This window comes from Brachionichthys hirsutus, chromosome 22, assembly GCF_040956055.1.
Source record: "Brachionichthys hirsutus isolate HB-005 chromosome 22, CSIRO-AGI_Bhir_v1, whole genome shotgun sequence".
Classification (NCBI taxonomy): Eukaryota; Metazoa; Chordata; class Actinopteri; order Lophiiformes; family Brachionichthyidae; genus Brachionichthys; species Brachionichthys hirsutus.
In genome coordinates, this window is record NC_090918.1 from 7,012,651 (window position 1) to 7,034,681 (window position 22,031).

At 45.5% G+C, this 22,031-nt stretch overlaps 1 protein-coding gene across 1 annotated transcript in view; it reads left to right on the forward strand.

The window, feature by feature from the left end:
- cacna1c (calcium channel, voltage-dependent, L type, alpha 1C subunit) overlaps window positions 1-22,031 on the forward strand; it is a 92,256-nt gene that overhangs the window by 26,991 nt on the left and 43,234 nt on the right. The window contains exon 3 of the mRNA XM_068755381.1: window positions 508-613. Coding sequence (XP_068611482.1) covers window positions 508-613 — 106 coding nt within the window. The remainder of the gene's footprint in view (window positions 1-507; window positions 614-22,031) is intronic.

A 22,031-nucleotide genomic window follows, 5' to 3' on the forward strand; every position in this document is an offset into this window, starting at 1 on the left:
AGGACCATTCCATATAAAAAAGGCTCTCCTCTTTCTCCTTCCACATCCCGTCTTCCACGCGACAGGCCTGCTCCTCGTCGCGCCCATATTAGGGCATGTGCTGTCTCTCTAGCCCCACCCCTTGTGCACACAAAGAGGTTCCTAAGTGACTTGATGCGCCTCACTGTTAACAAAAAGGCAAACTGAACTTTGATCCCTCGTACTGTGTACACTACTCATGTATCCCGGCTTATTTAAGGGTGTTTAAAAATACATCTTTGTTTAAATAGCATCTGAAGGCGTTCCTTTATTTGGTAAGGCCGGATGTCAGAGTCGGCTACCGACCCCATCCAAGATGGAGATAATCGCATGGGATCCCCTGCAGCTGTCTCACATCTCATGATTGGAACTCCAGTTGGAGCCAATCAGGGGTTCGATACATCGGCACAGACCCAGGAGCAGCTGCAACCGAATCAATCGATCAAGTCGATCACAGCAGTCTCATATGTTCCTTGACGCTCCTCTCAGACCATTCGAGATCATCATTCTGATGACCATTTTTGCCAACTGTGTGGCCTTAGCCGTCTACATCCCCTTTCCCGAGGACGACTCGAACGCCACCAACTCCAACCTGGTGAGTAATCCTCGATATTTAAGTTGCTTTACAGTTACAGTATACTGAAACTATCCGGCGCAATGAAAGCTGGTTTAAAGTCTGGCCTTGTGGACTCTGGGAGCATTTTGGTCTTGCAGCCGATATACGTGAAACGCCCAGTGTGATTCGCTGCCGTGTGTTTTCCCGGGGGATGCTGTGTGACGTGGGAATGGAACTAAGCGGGCTGGAGCTAGCGTTAGCTGGAATTTGATGGGGACGCCTGAGCGAACCCTGAACACATCACTAGTCAGGACTTAACAGTGTCTCTAATAATATATGTAATGAGGAGACGTTTTCTTTTGCTGCTTTGAAGCCATTTGTTGTTTGAAACTCGACCACACACACACATGCAGGGTCACCACTGATACAGCTGTGCTCAGTTAATTTTAAAGGTTCTAACAGGCAGAAAACTGTGTGTGTGTGTGTGTGTGTTTGTGTAGTTTTTGTTTATGCATGTGGGATTAAGTAATTTCTCCTGCACAGAAGTCGGTCCGATCGCCCTGAGTTTGAGCTCGCTAAATATGTGATCCCACAAAAATCCTGTGTTTACGTGCACTTACAGGGTTCAAACTGTCTGTGTATGTATTATAAGATTGGCACCGGGCATCAAACACTTCCTATTGGTTCTTAATAGAACGTAATGCTCTGATCCGTATCCACACATGTCTCACAGCTGTCCCATCCTGAACGCATCGTATAAAGCGTTTTCCAACGGCTCACAGAAAGCATATTTGTGTTGCATTTGCAATATGCATTCACTTTAAAATGGCCTTTCTTCGGCCCTTTCGTCATGTTTGATTAAATCCAAGGCAGTCTAAATCGATATTGCCCACCCGCTGGTTCATTCTCTAGAGTCTCTGTCGTTATTGCCGTCATATTGTTCACAGAAGAAGAATCAACTTTAGACACAAGTTAATGATTAAATTATTTAATCTTGTGATCTCCTCTTTGACTTCTCTTCAAAACAGCTGCATCATGGTCTTGGCGCAGTATCCCGATGTCACTCTGTGTGCGATCTAACCTGACTTTTGAATCAATATGCCCCGCCCCCCTACCCACCTCACCCTCGCCAGATATCCGTACGTCTTTCTTATGAAATAGCAGGGATCTATTGTATTGCTTCCAGTAACACATTTCTATTTTCAGCCATATCCCATAATGTGCAGCTCTGTATCCTTGACAACCTGCCCAATAATAGCAGCGGGAGAGGTTGTCATGGATATGGTAACCGTAGCGATGCTCCTCATCTGTCCTTTGGTTGAAGCAGAAAGAAGGGTGGGAACCAAAGGATGATAAAGTCTTTTCTCTCAGGAAGAAAATGTCTGCTGCACAACTCGGGGATGTTTTTTGTGTAATTGCTATGACGATATGAAATGTTTAGAAATGGGATGAGTCTCTATCCCTGCTGTTTTGATTCTCCCACTGAATCAGATCGATATGGATATGATTAGATAAAGACAACAATGTTTTCAGAATCAAGCAGTTCGATAATCAAAGCATCTGATTGGACACTGGCTGATGGGGAGGCTCGTAGACACACACACAAGCCTGCAACAGCAAATCCCATGAGCAATAATGATAATAGGATTCACAGTGATTGAGTTCTGCGATAAAGTGAGGATGATACTGCACAGATTTCTACAGTGTCGGCCATTTTTACTTGTCATTTATGAACGTGTGTTTCATGGCTGTGTGATTCTATGTGATAAGGATTGTGTGTGTGTGTGTGTTTCAGCGGTTTCATGCTGAAGGCCCTTGACTATATCGCTTGCATGACTTCTAAAATCACTTGGACGCTACTCATAAGTCCTATTAAAGAAACACTTCGGCAAACAAGTGCTTTGTGTTTTCATTCCGGATTAAAATAGATCTCAAAGGCCTTGGAAACATGTGGAGCGTTCTTTGGTGACATGTCTCCTTTTCCTTCCCGTCACGTCTTCGGCTGCGGAGGATCAAGTTAACATGCCGCTGCATCGGGTGCTACTCGTAACAAGGAGCGTCTATTTATAGACGGACGGGAACGATCAGCATCTATCTGCAGGCTCACTTATCTAAGCGCTGCCTTTTCTTGAGGTGGCTTGTGTTTGTGCGCCTCCGAATAGCCGCAGTGGAATGCAACCACTCCGGATAAGGTAGTAGGTGTGTGTCTGGTGGTGTGTGTGAATTTATCAATGGGCAGACAGTGAGTGCTGTGCATGATTCACTACAGTATCTTTTTTTTGGGGGGGGGGTTATGGGCTCTGCAAGCTTTTGTGCGGTCGATACGACGAGTTCTGACCGTGCCGTAGCCTGGGGAGTCGTTACGTACAGACGATGAGTGCTGTTCCCCGTTTCAGATCCTGGATGAAACGAAGAATACCCTTGGTACCATTTCGGCTAGAGGCAGGGGTGATTTCCAACTCTAAAGTTTCTACTTCACGGCGAGGTTTGCTTTGTGATCCATTGCTTCTCCACTACTACAGGGCTCCAGGGGCTCAGAGGGTTACCCACAAAGTGTATAACTGGGTATGGGTTTTCATCTGTCCTCGCTTTTAAGCTTGCTGAGAAGCAATAGAAGAAGAGATGGGAGCGATCATGGTGGGGACAGAGCTGGGCTCTTTGGGAAATCCATAATAAGTTCAAACATTTCAAGGGAGCTCAATTAGCTGCATCGAATTCACAAACTGCAAGCCGCATGCAAGAGATAATGTCTCGCGGTTTGCATGTTACAGGAAACATAAAACTCCTTCTGGATCTCTGAAGCTGAACTAATGTGTTTATTGCGATGATCATCACTTTACCCTTATATGGTTTTTCCAGTTTGAATTTGACCGACTATGAGAGGAATCAGAACACTTTGAATCATTTTGAATTGAAAATACTTAATAAATACTAGTTCCTGTTTAGTTGGTCCCTCCCCCTCTGTCTGCCCTCGCTCTTCTCCTCCACCAAATAAACGTGAAGTATAAAGACTCTAAAATGATGGCAGCTGTGGCCCCACATTCATGACCACACCATTTCCTCTTCCCTCTTTGCTCCTCCCTTGCTTTTTAATCGTCCCATTTGGGTGTTGAGGATAGTGAGATTTCCACACAAGGTGTGTAGGTGTGGGTGTGTCTGCCATTGCAATAATTTAGCAAATATAAATGAGGTCAAATGAGCCATATGACACTAAACAAGGATTATTCTCACATATTTTCTTCTATAAAGCCGAGGCACATTTTTTATTTTTGATCGTTTCACATTGAGCTCCAGATGCGCCATTCGTAAAGGCAATGACAGAGAGAGGCGGCGAGGGAGCGATGGAAGAGGATATTTTTACTGAGCTAAAAGTGTCCACCTCTGCCTCACATCGACCCACATTACTGCCCCCACAGAGCACACAAAGACAGAGCGATGCTTCTGTCCGTCAGCAGAGCTCAAAGTTCTCACCTTACCACGGGGGGGAGCGGCTCCTTTTAAGGTCAAAGTGTCGTCATCCTGCCGTTTCCAGCAGTTAACCCTCCTGCAGCGTTACCTGTTGCTGCTCAAAAATGGAAGCTCCAATCGAGCTGATGGGTTTTTGATCATTACGAACCGGTGTGGTTCCTTTGGGGGTAAAAAATAATCTCAGGATGGCATAGAAAATTCTGGGAAAAATTAAAACTCTTGTTTAGTGTTATATGAAATATCTTGGCCTGAATGTGTAGGTAGGCTGAACAATCTGGTGATGACTGACAGGAGACGGGTTTAGAACCTACAACCTGACGAATAGATGAGAGAGAGTCTTGCCCTTTATTTTACATGAGCCCAAGCTGATGTTTGATTGCTGGATTGTATGTACTAGACGCACACGCACACAGTGGATGGCTTGTACCGTAAACACGAGCGTCATGGCAACAAAGGTAATGGCAGCGTGACGTCTGGGCAATGTGTTCTCTGCGTGTGTCTTCGTCGATCCAGACTAATATTTAACCAGCCATAAAGGGCCGGTGTGCAGATGAGCGAAGCAAACCAGGCTTCAGCCATCCTCTCTTAGCGTGAAATTCTCTGTGACGTTTGAATTCGTCGTCCAGCAGTCCTGCTCCTGTGTGTGTGTGTGTGTGTGTGTGTGTGTATGAAAAGCCTTCCGACTGTCCCGAGACCAAAGACGTGAAGGGCGATATTTGAAATCCCGTCCAGTGCAGGCGGCGCAGCCTGAATTAAAAGGTGACGCTGTGTTGCACTGTGTACTTGTCCTGTTTGGGAGAACTCGCAGTTGTGTTGCTGCGGTACACACTGACATTTCACCATCTGGTCACTGCATGCACATACACACACATGCACACAGGAGACGGTTCCCAAATGCATAGACATCCTAGGCTGAAACCCGAGTGTGTGTGTGTGTGTGTGGCATCACAGGGCTGGGTTCCCATAGAAACAGACATTTCCATGTTCTTCCTTGGTGGGAACATGTGTGTTGTGTGTTAGTCAGCACACTCACGATAGCCAGACAAAGGGAGGTCTGCAAATAATTTTTTATCAACTTTCAAACTTTTTTTTGTGGATTTCACAAAATGTGTCCACCTGGATTTGAAATGCATTTGACTATGCCTCTGGAATTTTGGTGCCTTCCTTTATTGATGGCAATAATCTTTACTGTTAGATCTTGAAACGATGGTGATAGTTTGAATATTCACTTTCACATTTCATCCTTCAGGCCCGCCTGACATCCAGGCAGCAGCTCCGGCGTGAGGATGCTTGGGATGAGTCATCTGCAGTGTAATGGTGAATTCACATCAAAAATGAATATCCGTTTTTGCTCCTGGGTCTTTATTGTTCTTCACAGAGCGGCTGGTGGGAGGCGGCTTGGCCATGATCAATAAAGTGGCCTCGTTAATGCTGTAAATTGCTGTTTCTGCTCATATCTAATTCACCGAAAAATCGGTTTCTCGTGAAATCAATAGGCGTGAAAGTGAGGCGGCGGTTTTGAGATGTGTTTTAAGGAACGCGACGGCGCTTTGACAACTTTTATCTCTCTAAGTACAAATAGGACGCGCTACACGGATGTCAACCGGAGCGTAACTTTGAGCTGCCGTTGAAAAGTTCCTTTGACAGATTTAAGTGGGGGCTAACTCGAGCTTCCGTGGTCGCCTGCCTCAAAGCGAGGAGAGCAATTTTCCAAGGACATTAAATCTCCACTGGCAGAACACAAATATCTCATGAAAGTTCAATATGTTTAGCAGCGCGGAAAGTTGCTGCCATAATTTTTTTTTTAACTTGGACGTTCCCTTCCAATACGTTTTTTCTCAGCAGAAACTGAAATGAAATCTTAGATTTTTCATTCAAATTATAAAAATTTAGATGGGCCTTTATATCTTTTCTTCTTCTTCTTTGGTTTTTGCTCAGGCGACAAGCATGACCAGATCAGCCACCTCATACGATTCGTTCATTTTGCTTCCTTTCTCATCACTTCTTTTTGTCCTGCTGTCCTACTTTGTAGGACATCCATCAGGTGTCCATGCATGAACACGTGTCTTACAGCAACCTCCCTCCACACCCCAGCACACCCTCCCGCTCCTGGGAGGTGACCCAGTTTCCCATGATCCAATGCGGCTGTTGCTGCTGCATTGTTGCTGTAGCAATATTGCGTGGTCCTTTAATGCCGACTGTGACTGACTCTGCCATGAATAATGAATAATGGTTGGAGCTAGTGACGGAGTTCTGAACAGAGGGGGGTAAGAGAGAAGGTAAGAAGACTTGGGGGGAGAGAGAGAAGTAACGACGATGGAGGGAATGAGTCGGACTCTGGCAGGGAGGGGATTTGAGATTGCTGTAGAAAGGGAGGGGAAAATTAAAGTTCAAGTACACGAGGGAGCGATTGAGAGACGAAGTGGTAGAATTAGATAAATGACGGCGTTCGTGTTTATAATGCATTTTTTATATTTCCCGACATATTTTTTTCAAATGGGCCTGTGAAAACCTTTAAGGTGGCATTGCTGATTATTCATTTTTTCTTAATTACAGCAATTTTACGTGATAAACTTACCTTTATTAATTAATGATGGAGTTGTTCTCCCCGTGTCTAAGCGTGCTTCTACTTCCTCGTGCAGCCCAAGGACACACTGTACATCAAAGGTGAATTAGTAGTGGACTTTGGTTCTGTTGGTGCTGACTGTGACATCCGCCTGTCGAGCAGCACTTTAGCTGTCGCACACGCACAAGCACACGCTCACGCTCACGCTCCGCCGCACTTTCTCTAGCGCACGCGTGATGGTCCATCGCCTTGGCGACAGCTGTCAGTCTGTTCCTGCAGCAGCAGGTTTCAAGCACTCAGACTCACGTGCTCACGTAGCATTTTCCACCGACGCGCTAAGTTCCTGCAGACGTGCAAACGTCGCTCGGTAAAATAAATGAAAGGAGAAAAGTGCGGCGTGTCAGCATCCAGCTGACTTGGCAGATGTTGCAGGCGCTGAAAACACGTCTTGCCCCTTTATTTCCCTGTAATGAAGTGTTAAATGCAAAGCGCCAGCTGTACGGGCGCGGCGGCCTTCAAACCGAGGCGTAGCGACAGAGAGGGTGATTTTTAAACAGTGAAAAACAGCTATAGTGTGTTTTTGTTTACACATTTACACATTTTGTTGTATTTCTTGGACAAAAGCAGCTTATATCTGCTTAAACTTTTTGCCGGACTGCAAAAAAACAAATGCTTTTATTAATCTTACATTTAATTGTTTCCACGTAATTCTCCAATTCAGCCTAAGAGGCCAGAAATCGTGGAAATTGCGTAGCATTTTGTCCGACGCACAAAAACTCACATACAGGTCATTGCCATTGAATGATACAGGGCAATGGCAAATGCAAATAGTGGAATGCACAAACACGCACTTCATTTCCTTTATCTTCACGCCGCACGGTTCAGGAGGTTTGGCGGCGAACGGCTCCACATGTTAGCCATTAGCTTTTACTATTAGTCTCACCAAGTCTGCTTAACAAGGACTTTGATGTGTGTGGGGGCGACGGAGGAGTGAGACGCTGAGCAGACAGACGGCCGGCGAGACATGCCCGTTTGTAGCTGAATGCTGGACTGTGGGAGTACCGCGGGGTGGAGGGGAGGAGCAGAGGAGGCGCACGAGATGAAGGACTTAGATGCTATCAAACAGCCAGTCCTCAAACAATTTTTTTAGTGCTGTAATGATGATCTCCACCATAAAGATGGAGCTGTGAACCTTTTTATGAAATGAAAATCCTCTGAAGCTGCAGACACACACCAACGAGAGCATGTTCCACGCGAAAGGTCTTCCCAGATCGACGGTGAATAATTAGTCAAAATGTGTCCAAAGCATCCGTGTCCCATCTAGGATCTGTTGGACAATCCGACGCCGCCGCCTCCTCTCTGCATGTGGAGCTGCTTCATGGTCCTCTGCAAAGGATGCAGATTGTTTCACAGCAAAAATGTCTCGGCGGTGACATTTGAGCCAAACTTTGAGGTTGCCAGGCAACTCGGGCGACACCAGAGACCATATATGGTTATTTCTGTTTTTGTCTTTGCCTCGCTTCACTTGCCACCGTGACTTTTTATTCCTTCGTTACCACACACTTCTGATGTTTATTTCTCTTCAACTGCAGACGGGGCCATCTTTTCATCGCTTTTGTCTTTTATTGTGTCTTTTTGTGCAAATTAAGAGCTCACGAGATGGTACAAAAGGGTGGAACATTACAGATGGAGGGACATCCGAACGGATGGAAGTGAAAAACTCAAAACCCGTTCCTCACTTCTGTCCGTTCTGATGTCACATACTTAACATGGACTATAGTTCGTCACTGCTTCCTCAAATAAAATCCCCATTTAAAAAGCTTTCGTAGCTTCCGTGAACAATTTGCACATGGTATGACATCACGCTGGAAGGAAATAAAATGTTTCTCTTGAAATCTCGAGCTTTAAAAACATATCCACTGGTCTGTCTGTTCTATTTTGGAACCCGAACCATCTGTCGCAATTTTAGCTCAATCCAAAAAAAGGAGGTATTGTGCCGCTAATGAGCATCCGACAGCGCTGCAAACTTTGTTCTTCAGCCATAAGCGACAGAGTTATTTTTACTTTTGATACTTTAACTTGTAGCTTATTCCGTGCTGTAAATGAACTAGCCTACGCTTCCTGCTCTGAGATGTGAATCCACTTCATTCTTCTTGGAAAAAAAAACAAAACAATGTCTGTCTTTACTTGAAGAGGAAACCATTCAACCCAGCATCATTCATTTATTCTTATTTCTCTTATTTAAAATGTCACGTGCAGCTCGTCCATTTGGTTTAACACAGCTATACGTCTGCTTACCAAAGGGTAACAGGGTGAGATGCATGTGAAAGCAGCCCCCTCCTCCTCTTTGCATTTCTTATCTCCTCACTTCTTCTCTTCCAGCTTGGCTCTTTCTGCGTCTGCTCCCTGATCTAATTAGAATGCCATCTTTGGGACTATATCGGTAGAAGGATGTTGAGGATGGAGCAGGGCGAGAGGGCGACCCAGGAGAAGATGCATGGACGCAGTGAGAGAGTGGCTGGTGTCCGGGAGGACGATGCAAAGGACAGGGTGACGTGGGGAAGATTGGGTTGCTGTGGCGACGCCTGACGGCACAAGCTGAGATAGAAAGAAGAAGGATGATTATATTCTTACGTGAACTGATATTTTGGAATGCGTAGAAACCTTTTGGTGAGCAGGCGTGTGGAGACATGCTCCAGAGGTTATGTTGGGTCTGACTACCGTTTAGAATCAACTTGCTAACAAATTGTGCCGCCATTTGTCAATTAGACAATGTTTTTCCCTCCAAAGTGCCGTTCTTGAAGAGAAAAGTTACCGATATAACTTTAATTGTGGCAGCCTTTCAAGGAAAATAAAAAACATTTTGCACATCCTGTCTAACACCTCAAGTCTAATTTTGTCTTCGTTTATTTGTCTCTCACTAATTTTTCTTCTTTTCACTGCTCGCTCTCTCTCTCTCTCTCTCTGTTGCTACCTGGCAACAAGATGGTTTCCTTGGTGATGGAGCTTAGAAGCCACACATTTGTGTGTGTGCGTGTGACAACTGGTACACACAGAGGGCATGCTGCAAACGCATGCTCGCACTTAATGCACGCCCCCCACACCACGCAAAAGAACACTTGTATGCATGGCTTCTTCTTAAATTAATTATTTACTGAGCTCCAGACTTCAACCCCTTTAAGTTCATTTGGAATAAATGGGAATTCTAGCAAAGCAGCTTCACCTCATCATCAGTCCAGCGTGTTGTCATCGTTCGTTTCTTCTTCTGAGGCATCGTTTATTTACCCCTGTCGATCACATAAAGGCTATTGATCTGCTTTATTACATTGAACTGACTGTTGGAACGTGTGATGATCAGATGCACATCCATGACTGCATCATTGAGGCACCTTCACGGTTGTGGTGGCTCAGAGGTAAAAAAAAAAAAATTCAATGTGCATCAGGAAATAGCCCCTTATAGTGTGACATGCAATGAAATTCCACATGAACGGAGCCGTTTCCGTGAGAAACGATCTTCCTCCGCGACTTTCACGCTCAACTTTTTTAGGTTGTAGCCACAAGCGAGACAGATGGGCTGCGAAGATGGGTTTGGGTTTGGCTGCGGCGCGTCCGAGGGGGAGATGTTTATCCTCCGCTCGGCGGCCACACGCATTCAAGGTTTCTGTTCTGTTAACCATGTTTGGAGAAAGAAGGTGAGCGAGTGACACAAAGACTTAAGCAGGGAATGGAGTGGTGAGAGAGAGAGAAAGATCTCTGGTGTTGAGATGACATTTTAATGAGTCAAAAGGGCAAAGAGGGATGGAGGGAGGCGAGCAAAGAGGGAGAGGATAGCAGGGGAGAGCTTGGATGCTTTTACATGTGCATTGTAAGTATCCTATTAGCGAGACCCACGGCCGTGTCCTTGTGCGATGGCGGCGCCTGTGTTTGATAGAAATCAGGGCAGATTTGCATGCGAGCATGGCTTGAGCTCCGAGTGGCCTCGCCTCCCACTGCCTGCTCCTTAACTGGTCCTCCTATCACGGAGAGGCTAATTGGAGAAGAATTACCTCAACAAGTCTTAATGAGGCGCTGTCTACTGACACAGAGGGCCCCCCTCCTCCTCCTAGCGTTAACGAGTCGAGCTCTCAACGCCGATTGGGTGGGAGTGGGGGGGGGGGGGGGGCTCGCTCGCCCCTAGCCAGACGAGGGTTCTTTGAAACATCGCTGATAGAATCCTGCTGTTTTGTGGCAAAGATCGGGTCAGCGTGCAAACGGTGAAGCGCGCTCATTTTAAAGCACACCCAGATCTGGACCTGCTGTGTGACTGAATTTGCGTTTTCCTCCTCAGCGGGTCGCTGACCTTGGCAGAGAAGCTGGCACAATATGATTCGCCGTCGCCACGGAGCCTGCATGTTGCGTGTGTTTGCTTTGTGTGTGCATGTGTGTGTGTGTTTGGCTTGTTCAGCCCTGTGGGTAATGCCAATGCCCCAGCCTGGGGCATAGTCCATCTGTCCAGGCTGCTAGCCAAACAGCCCCCCCCGCCCCCCCTCCTGCGTGATTTCCAGTGATTTCATCATGACGCTTGTTGAACGGGTCCGATGGAGATGATCCAGTTGTCTGATGGAGCCGCTGGAGCTGCAGCAGCGTTTGCAACAGCTGGCGGTTAAGTGCCTTGCTCAAGGGCCGCTCAGCGACAATTGCGGCGCGATTAAAGAGCTTTTGTTCATGTTAGCTTGATGCGAATGAGCGCTCTTCTTCTTCTTTAGCAACCCAGGCTCACACAAAGGACCAGAAGTGAATGAAGTTTGAAGCTAATGAGACCCAATAAATGACATAAATTTAGAATTGCAGCGTCAGATTATGGCCTAGATTTTTTTAATTGATTTGTCACAGATTATTTTCAGTCACGCCTTTGTGATGAATTCATTCACGAGCGTTAATCAGTAAATTTGCCGCTGCAGATGTGACCTCTGTGTGACCTTTTCCTTTTCTCTGTGCCTCTCGGCTTTATTTCAGTGACTGTGATAAACTCTGTGATGAGTTTGCATTCTTTCTTTCCTCTTCGTGTCGCGTGTCTGCAAATAAAGGGGTGGAAGACGAGGGGATGAAAGGAGGCGAGAATGGAGACAGTTGAGTGATGGAACGAAGAAGGAGAAAGGATGGACGCAGCCAGAGTGAAGTGGGAGGCTGACCTAGATGGAAGGAGCGGATTGGACACACTCCGCCTCTGGATGGGGGGGGGCGCCGCCACCGCTGCAGAGGACCGAGCGTGTGTGTGTGTGTGTGTGTTCATAATCATACGTTTTACGTAGCTATGATTATGGCAAATACACTTGTGCTCTCTCATTGGTGTTAAATGTCCTCGTTGCAAATGCGGGTGGAGGAAGTCGGATTGAGAGAAGCCAATGAGGTGAGAAGAAAGTCCAAACAGCAGCAGGGGGGGCGGCCTGAGATCCTCAGAGGGATGTGATGAATGAGAATACGTGTTTGTCACAGCAACCCTGGGTCATCACGCTCCACTTTATCTTAGCATAAAGTCAATACTGCGCCATAGCGCTTTACTGCACCCCAATGGATCTGTGTCTGTCATTGGTGAGCCCACACCTGTGATCGAATGGTGTGTGTGTGTATGTGTGTGTGTGTGAGAGAGAGAGAGGGAGACAGGAATAGTAATCTTTGAAAGCAGCATTTCTTTTCATTTGACACCATGAAATGAAAAAGAGACCCAAATACAGTGAAGGAGCTAAAGATAGCCTCTTAGTAGTCGCTACGTGGCTTCAGCTGATGGACGGGTTCTGTCAGTCGCAGCTTCGCCTCTCTCAAAGTCTGAAGAATGTTTCATCATCCGTCCATGAATCATTTCTCTACACAACCACTCGCCCTTTTCAGAGTCACGAGCTGAAAGTCCGTCCCAGCGGACATCGTCGAACAGCCGTTCACACTCTCCTACGGTGACCTACAGGAAGTGTGGAGTTCTCTCATGTTAAACATTTTGGGGCTGGGAGAGGAAGCTGATGAAGAAGATGCAAACCGCAAAGAAATGTCCGAACTACGTTTCTTGCACTTTCTCGGCGGTATCAGAATGACATCGGGTGCGGTGGAAGGCCGCTTTCATCTGTATCCATGACCATGTGTGTGGCTTACAATATAATTCTGTGTATTGAGTGAATATTACCTTAACAATAAACATTTAATACTGAACCAATGCAGAATCCTCCTCATCCTCATTGTGATGCATTAGATTTTTTCTTCTTCCCACACTTCATCTCCTGCTTCTCATCGCCTCCCACTGAATGTAAGTCTTATTAAGCTGTGTGCTATTTTTTACGGTGAAATTCCAGCAAATTGTTTCTCCAAGGAAGACGTAGTGCTGCACTCGCTATGTTTTCCCTTTTCTAAATTATTAACCAATCCCGAATGAGAAGAATACTCGGACAGGAAGTTCAGCATGGTAAGGTATGGCCACCGCCTCCTAGGTGCTCCTCCAAGGGGGACTCTGGGTAGACGGGCTAGGAAACGTGTGTGCGTGTGTGTGTGTGTGTGTGTGTGTGTGTGGGTGTGTGGGTGACGCATCCTGCTGCAGTAGTCTGAATATTTTAGCAGGAAAACATTAGTGACATTTTTTCCTCTCTTTCATCATTCTCTGCCCTCTTGCTTTTCTTTCCCAACTTTTCTTCCTGCTTCTTTCCTTCTTTTCTCACTTTGATGAATATAGAAAACGATAGAACAGTGGTAGGTGGAGTCAGGAGGGAGACCGCTGGGCAGGTCAGGTCACAAGACTTGCAGAAAGACTTGTCCTACATTTCTATATTTTATTGACTAGAGAATTTAAAAAAAGTGTCTCGATAAATGATTTTGTTTTTAATGGTAAAGAATTTTAAATAATTCTATTATCTGTCTTTTTAATTTGTCTCTGCTCTCATTTAAAACTGCATATTAGACCTACTTGTACATGTCCAAGTCCCGAGTAACAAACACACATTATGACATCACACTTCTGATACATGCAGATGCCATTCTCAGCCACTCCTTTCTGCCGTATCGACGTCTTCAAATATAAGTATTAAGACGTTGAAACATTGAAGTCGTCTCACGAAGGTTTAGGGTTGCGACCGCGTACGCTCACTTCTGAGTAAATCTGCCATGAACGCAGACGCTCTCCGGACCAATGGGGCGTGACGAGCCGCAGAAAGAGGAACGAGAGTGTTTCCAGGCCGCTTTTCAAGCCTGTTCTTCTTTTTCATATGTCTTCAATATTGTATTTCATTAATATCTGCCCACATTCGCACACATATGATGTACTACCACTAAATTTACAAACTTGTTGCCTTGGAAACACCGAAGCAGACCTCCTGCCAGCGAGTTAGCACAATGGAATGACAGGCGTGTGTGTGTGTGTGTGTGTGTATTGGACACGGCCATGGAATTGTGGGTGGGTTCTCTCCACGTGTTGCGTTGCCTTTCTGTTGTCTGTCCGCCAATGCACTGATCGCTTCAAGATGTAAAAGAGCGGGTGAATGACAATAAAGAAAGGGGGGGGATTACACAAAGTGCGCAAAATGTGGAAGAGAAATCTTGTTACGCCTCGCTTTGCCGAAATCAAGCTCTGTGAATTATTATATGTTTATTTTTTTCACAAAGTGGTGAGATCATGAGCTAATCCTGCTAAGCTTTGAACCGCAGCCCAGAATGTGTCCCTGCCCACGGGGGGGGGGGGCTGCTAGTCTGAAAGGTCTCCAAATAGACCCGATCACTCGTAGCAGGGGAGGGTGTGGCTTTGCCTAAATGTGTGTTTTGTCTCCATGTAGTAGAAGTTTTATGGAGGTACAGTGTGTCAGTATGATGGAACGCCGGGACCATTAAAGAAGACCCGGGCAGGGAGGCTGAATGAGCGAGGCTCTCTTTTGCCTCTGTAAATGTGGTCAAGTGGCCCTTGAGCAAGGCACTTAACCTTTTGCCTCCGTGGTCGAGAAGCTCCGAGCTGAATACAGAGTGACTGTGGGTTCGCCAGGCAGCTCCTGAGGGCGCGTGTGCAACGCCCTGGCTGCAAAGTGGAGGAGTTGTTGCACAGGATGTTTCGGTTTCGTGGTGCGCGAACGTCTGCCCGGATACAAGACATTTGAATTCAATGGGAATGGCGTTTATTTTAGGAGCAAAGAATTCGCTTAAGGCTACGGGATCTTCACATTTAGCCGTCACAGACGTCCCATTTTTACTGCAGGCTTGCTTCCACCTTTCCTATTTCCTCCCCCTCTCCTCACCACCTCTCTTTCTCCCATTCATTTGGAGCTGGAGCGGTAAGATGGATTCCAAATCGCACTTTGGTGGGCATGAGTGTGTGTTATTTTTGTCTGTGTGTGTGTGTAGGTATGTAGGGGATTACATGTAGCCCTATAAATCCATTTGTTGAATGCCTATTAACCCTGGTGCCCTTTTACTGTGCTTTTAGTGTATCAGCTTAATACCATAAAATCTCATTTTAGCTCCATGGTTGCTTCTTTATCTGACACGCGCGCACACATGCACGCACACACACACACAGAGAAGAGAGATCGCCACACGATAACAGCTGTGCTGAAGGCTTTGTAATGTAAGAAGGAGGGAAAGGGGAGTCTTCTTGCTACACAGGTGCTGCCTGTTCTGTCTGAGGCTAAGTGCCACACACACACACACCTACTCATTTATCTCCAAAGGCTCCTAACTGCTACCTGCCGCTCTCCTCGGTACCCCTCTTCTGCCCCGTCAGCCACCTTGGCTCCAGGTGCCAGGAGGGATGGTGCCCCCCCCACCCCCAAGTCAGTTCCCTGCCAGCTGCAGGGAGATTGATGAATCAGAGGTCCCACGGTGGCGTCCCCGAGGGGGCCGGTGTTGGTGGGGGGGGGGGGGGGCAGGCTCCATCAAACACCAAGCAAGCAGAACTAATGGGCATACGCTGGAGGAAAAGAGGAAGAGGTGCGTGTTTACAAAAGTGGATGTGTTCGGCAGACAGGACGACGGAGCCGGGGATAATTGAGGCGTGGAAGCAGATAGAGATTTGGAAAATGCAAATATGCATATGGGATGAGAGCGTAATGAACGGAAAGAAAGGTGGTGAGGCAGGCGGAGAGGTTTATGAATAGCTGCAGCATTGGAATACAGCGCTAGCACAGATGGATGAGGGGAAAAACAGAATGGAAGATGGATGGATAAAGATTAATGGGGAAGGTGAAGAATGGATTGCTGAATGAAAAGAGAGAGATGATGATTGAAAGCGCAGAGCTAAGACTAGGCTAATCACACATGCTAATGTTCAGTTTATTTATTTAAGTGAATCCCATGTGGCATCGCTCTCTAGTCTAGGAGACTAGAGGATGATTCCTATGGCTGTGCCGGGGCCGGGTCGCGGGGGCGAGGAAAAGAACTGCGTCCTGCATATTAGGAGGAGGAACCGTCTTCTCTCCTGCAGACAGCACAGAAAAAGCAGAGAAAAAGCAGAGCAAATAAGGCGTGATAACGATGGAGGGATGGATTGTGAGAGCTGGTCAACATGTCTCACTCAGCGGGGGGGGGGTTACATCACAACGCTGCGATGCAAGTTAATGAGGGGCCAACACACACACACACACACACACACACACGTTGAGTAATGCATGACCAAAGGCATCAAACACAGGGGAAAGTTTGCAAAGAAAGTTGTCGTATAGACTGCTAAAATGATGAGGGAAGATGTGTGTGTGCGTGACTGGGTGTGTGTGTATGTGCAGAGGGATGGACAACAAACCGAAGCACACACACACAAACAGAGAGAGCGAGGGAGAGAGAGCCATAGGGAATGAGAGACATCGATTGTGTCCTTGTATCCGTGACCATGTGTGTGATATACTGCTGTCTGTGTGTGTGTGTCTGTGTGTGTGTCTGTTTGTATGTGTCTGACAGCCCAATATCCATTATCATTTATGGCTCATCACACACACTATCCAACACACACACACTTGCACAGGAATACAGCAGGGACACAACGTGCGGTACGTGACAGCAAGGGTAAAATGAGAGGGTGTGATGGAGCTCACGAGAAACTAGACTAATTTGATTACCTCTCCTTCACCCCCCCCCCCCCTTATTCTGTCCTCGTGGCTTTATATCCCCCTAAGCAGTCGTTCTGTACTTCAGTTGGACTCCCGGGTCGTAGGCAGCAACGTGCGTCATGTTGTAGTGAGCAAGCTCAGGTGAAATCATCACGACAGGTGAATCTCAGCAGCCCGGAATTCAAGGTTGAACTTCCGACTCTTTCTTTCCTCAGTTCTTTCGTTTCAGTGAATCTTATCATTTCTCGTCTTCCTGTGCTCATCCATCAGGTTTCCGCAGTTTGTTTTGCTTCTCCTCCTTTTTCTTTACTCACTCTGACTGTCATGCTTTTTTGCCCATTAATATTTCACATATTACAACAGGTTCCAAGGACAGCATCATTTGGTCTCCCCAGAAAAAAAAACTGATGGCAAAAGAAACTGGAATTGGTCACTTGCTGTTGGCTTCATGCTTTTATTTTGATATCCTCTCATCTGACTTTCTCTAATTGCATATTTATCTCAGCTTTGGCTTTAATTAGGATACACATATAAAGTGAATTTACATACAAACCATGTTAAAAATGCCATTTAAATAATAAATAAAAATTAAATCTCAATCTTTAGTTTTATAAACCAAAACATGTGTTTATTCTGGAAGAAAGAAAATACCAGTTTTATTCTGTATACCTTCACATGTCACATTTACATGTTTACCTCTTTAAAATATACAGAAAATAACATCATTTTCTTTCTATAATTTTTATTTTTTCTAAATTTGGCTTTCATTAATTATATTTTATTTATCACAATTATTTTTTCTTTGCAGTTTTTTGCTTTTCTTCCCAGCACTGTTATAAAACCAGAATGAGAGATTTATGAAATAGACCTTGGGGAAAGTTTTAATTCTTAAAAAGCCTTCTCTCGGTATGTAGAAGAGCTCGCCAGAAACATCTGTTCAGCGCTCGCTCCCTCACCAAAGACCTTTATGCTATCGTGAGAATAAAGTAATGAATATCGTACAAAAAGGGGGGGGGGGGGGGGGAGTGCTCACACACTCTAAAAGATAAGCCTTTATTGATCCCCTGAGGGGAAACTCTGTTGTGGCAGCAGATATAAATAATGTTATATTATACTAACACATGTATGCAGACAGGTTGGATGTCTTCCAAGCCTCTACTGACATCCACCCAGAAAGCATCTCTATCTGCTGCTGTAGTCTGAGCTGACTCGGTAAAAGAGCCCAGTCAGCACCGACTTCTGCAGCGAGGCACGAAACGACTGCTCAAACTAAACGCCACAGCACCGAAATGTACCAAATCTTATTTGCTGTTCTGTCAGCAAAGTCTTTCATAAAAAGTCAATGGTTATCTTTTAATTTGAAATTTGTTGCACTTTTTTATTTAAACATATTTTTTATCGCACCCGTCTGACTGTTGACACGATGACACACACAGTCTGCTGCGTGGATTTAGATGAAACCCGGTTATGTGGCAAGGAAGAGGTGACGGAATTCTGAAGTTGATCTGCATGAAGGGGGGCAGAGTCAGAATGTTCTCTCACACATGAATTACCTGAAGGTAAATTTGTATTATGTTGTAATATGGACTTACTTTTACACACACACATGCATACGATAAGGAATCCCCTAATGATTGACAAGTTGAACTTATGTGTCGCATGATGTCTCTGTGTGTGTGTTTGTGTGTCTTCTGTGTGTTTGTAATGATGACCATGTCTGTATGTAACGGGCCTACAAGCCTCATCTATCGCGCTCTCCGCTGATCTGCGACGGGGGCGCGTTTGTTTCGTCTTGAATCTTAGGAAAACATACAGTGGCAAGAAGCAGCTCGAAACAGAACAGAACATATCGTCCTTTTTGCTCGCTCAGAGGAGTGAAATGGTTTTTTTCCCATAAATTTTGTAGGAGGGAGGAATGAAAGGGACAAAGAAAAGCATATTGGATTTTACAAGGCAGACGCTGTGCATGATTCTACATTATATTTGTATTCATGTAGAAAAGGCTTTGACCTTCAAGTTCCTCCCAGAATGAAACCAAAGGGCCTGGTGTATGTGTGTGTGTATATATATATATATTCTGTGTGCAACACGATAAATCCTTCCGGTGCCTACGGAACAGAGCCCTGCAAAATCATACAGTATTACTGAAATGTGCAGTATACATAATGCACAAGGCAAGAAACGCTATCACAAGCGCTGTTTAGTAGGAAATCATAACAGGATGGTGCCGGAGCAATAAATCAGCAGAACCGTTTGCAACAGCAGCGGCATGGAGGATCAGTGCCGAGTGCGAAAGTGAGTCTGTCACGATATATAAATGCAGTCATCTGATAGGGATCAGCTGATGCGAGTGTGACTTCAGTGCTCTGCCGGAACCAATATGGCACCCAGCAGTTTGGCCGAGCCCACGTTCTCCCCTCCACTGTCTCTCGACAAGTCGGGATCACATCGCAAAACTGTAGTTCGTGTCAAAGACCATTCTGTTCATTGATTGGCTGACAAACAGGAAACGATTCTGGAGATTGCGTAGGAAGGTTATAGGCGGCATCATTTTTCGGCCTTTTTTTAGGAACTCCAGAATTTCAATCTTTGGATTTGCAGTTCAAATCTTGGATTTTTATCAGGAGAAATCAATCCGCACATGCTGACCAATCAGAATGTAGAATTATTTGTCCACAGATGTAACAGGGGAGTCTTCAACAGATTAGTCGGTAAAAAAAAAAAATGCGACAGAAAAGAAGATGAAAAGTCACGTTTGATAACAAAGGAAGTCAGAGAAAAGAAGTGATGTAAGAAGGACGGTAGAGAACGCTGCGGTTGAAAGGAGACAAGGTGAGGACAGATCCACGGAGGATTTAGTGAAGACAGATAGAGGAAAGAATTGGGTTCTCATTCATCCTGATTAATGACCCTGTTAGCCTTTTAAAAGCCCTCCACACATTTTCCCTCCGTCTCTCTTTCCCCCACTCTTTCTCTTTTTGACCCCGTCAGCTAAAACATGCTTTCTTCAAATCGTTTATGTTAAATACTAACAAAAGATGAGTTGGTACCCGTCCTTCTCCTCATCCCTCCTCCCTTTATCTTAATTGCTTTCCTTTTCTATTTCCCTTTTTTTTTTTTTTTTTGCTTGTCTCGAAGTTAAGTTTGCCTTTTTCTAGCTTGTGGTTCGCTGTGCTACTATGGTAACAGCAGGGGAGTGGGTGTTGGCGGCTAATCCAGTTTGGGTGTCATGGTGGCGCTGGTATGGCACCCAGCAGAAGAACCGCACACACTTTTATTGTCCTTAATCATAAAGTATCAATAAAGATTTTAGAGGGCATGAGGTCACTTTAAGAATAACTTTAGAGATCATTTAAAACATTCATAGTCGTTTATTGCATTAACATCCGTTTCTTCAGTTTCTTCTCTGGCGATTCGTTATCCTCACAGGGAAACAAGTGAGCTGTTGCCATGGCGCCGCATTTTTGCTGCTGTATTTATATCTATAAAACTTTTAGGCTAAGTTTTGAACAGCACTATGGGTTAGGGTTAGGAAGATGAAAATCACACACCTGATGTAAATCTTTATTTACTTAAAGGTATGAAATGCAACACACATTCGCTGACGGGACATTTCCTTTCACTCTTCCGCGAGATTGGCTTGTGCGTTTGTTTCTGATATCTAGTGATCATGTCAGTAGGAACTGAAATTGTCCCTCATAAATGACCTGTTGGATGCCTCGTGATCCGTCGTGAGGAAGTCAAGGGAACACCGTAGTCGGAATTCCTGGAGTTTCATTCGCCGTACATTCTGTGCAACGTCTCATATTCGGTCATTCGCTGCACATCCGCAGGAGCTCGATTCCCATGCAGGAAGTGGACGATGGTGTGAAATGAGTGCCGCTAGAACAATGATTCCGGCACCGCTCTCTTTATTCCGATTATTCACTTTTTTTTTGCCTCGACCCTTTCGCATTTTCCTCTGTGTGTCCTCCTGTTGTACAGTCTGAATAATTGATTGGGAACACAGGGAGCAGAGAGAGGGACAGAGAGGCAGATCGGCGGGGGGCGGGGGGAGAAATGGACAAACAAGGAAAAGGAAGAGAATTAAAGCAAGGAGACATACGGATATGGACAGGGAAGGGGCTAGAAAGAGTGAGAAGAGGAGCGGGGAGTGAAGAAAAGAAGCCACAGGCAAGCACAGCATCTCACTCATCTGTCCGGGCCGACAGAGCGATGATAAAGAGAGGAGCTGATGGGGAGATTTCTGCTTGTTTCATCGTAAAAACTGTTGGTGGGGGAAAACCCAGAGGAATTCCGTTCAGAGTCTATAGAAAAAACTGCAAGTCCCGAATCAGAAAATGAAATCTTCTGGACAGTTTTATTTGATAAACTCCTTGAGACGATTGTTCACTTGTTAAATTTGTTGCTGGTGTATTTACTACCGAGCTCGACATTGATTTACTGCCTGCTTGTTTCAACAGACATTTGCCTGTCTTCACAGCGCCGCACAATGAATAACAGCTATAACATCAATAACATCGCACTCAAATGTCCTCGTATGGAGGACTTTTCGGCAGCTCTAAAGCGGCGCTGTAAAATTCGGGTGTAAATTTGTGCAGAAATCTGAACAGTATTAGTCCGTATTGATGTCAGACAGTAACATCCTGCAGACTGCAATGCAATAAAATGTGACTTTATTTCTGCTGGTGGTGGATGGTGGATGGTGGCGAGTGATTGGATGACTGATTATTGATCCTGATCAACAGTCCTGAATGCTGGCTCGTGTTGTGCGGCTCTTTTGATTTGGCGTTCTGACAGGAAAGGTGCTAAACAAGCGGAGTCCGTTACGGCGGAGACGCCACCTGTTGCAGTGAAGAAGACGGTCGCCACCGGTGATCGTGTGTGTGGAGTTTATCGTACTGCTATTCGTATCTGTTGTCATGGATTTGGACAGAAATAAAAGTGTGTGTGTGTGTTATTTACCCGGGAAAAAATTCACCTTGCCTTTTTCCATTTGCCTCCTCTGTGTAGTTTATACAGTACATTTCTGCCATCCCCTGGTTTCTTTCTCTCCTCATTTTTCAAGGGTACCGCTTGCCTTCCCCTGAAACGCACTCACACACATTAACACATTTGTGCACATTCACTGCACAGACTGGCTGTCTATACAAGATGATTTACGTCTCCTTCTGTACTAGACCAACGACTGTTTATTTTCCCCTCCTATTCTTCTCTTTCTTTTTCCGTCTCGCCATCCCTCACTAAATATTGTCACATTATCACTTTTCTTCACCTCGTTCTCTTTGATTCAGCAGGGATGACAATAACGTGGCACGTCCTACGTGTGAAGACGCAGCGAGTGTGTCCGTGCACGTGCACTTAGCATTAGCACGTGCTA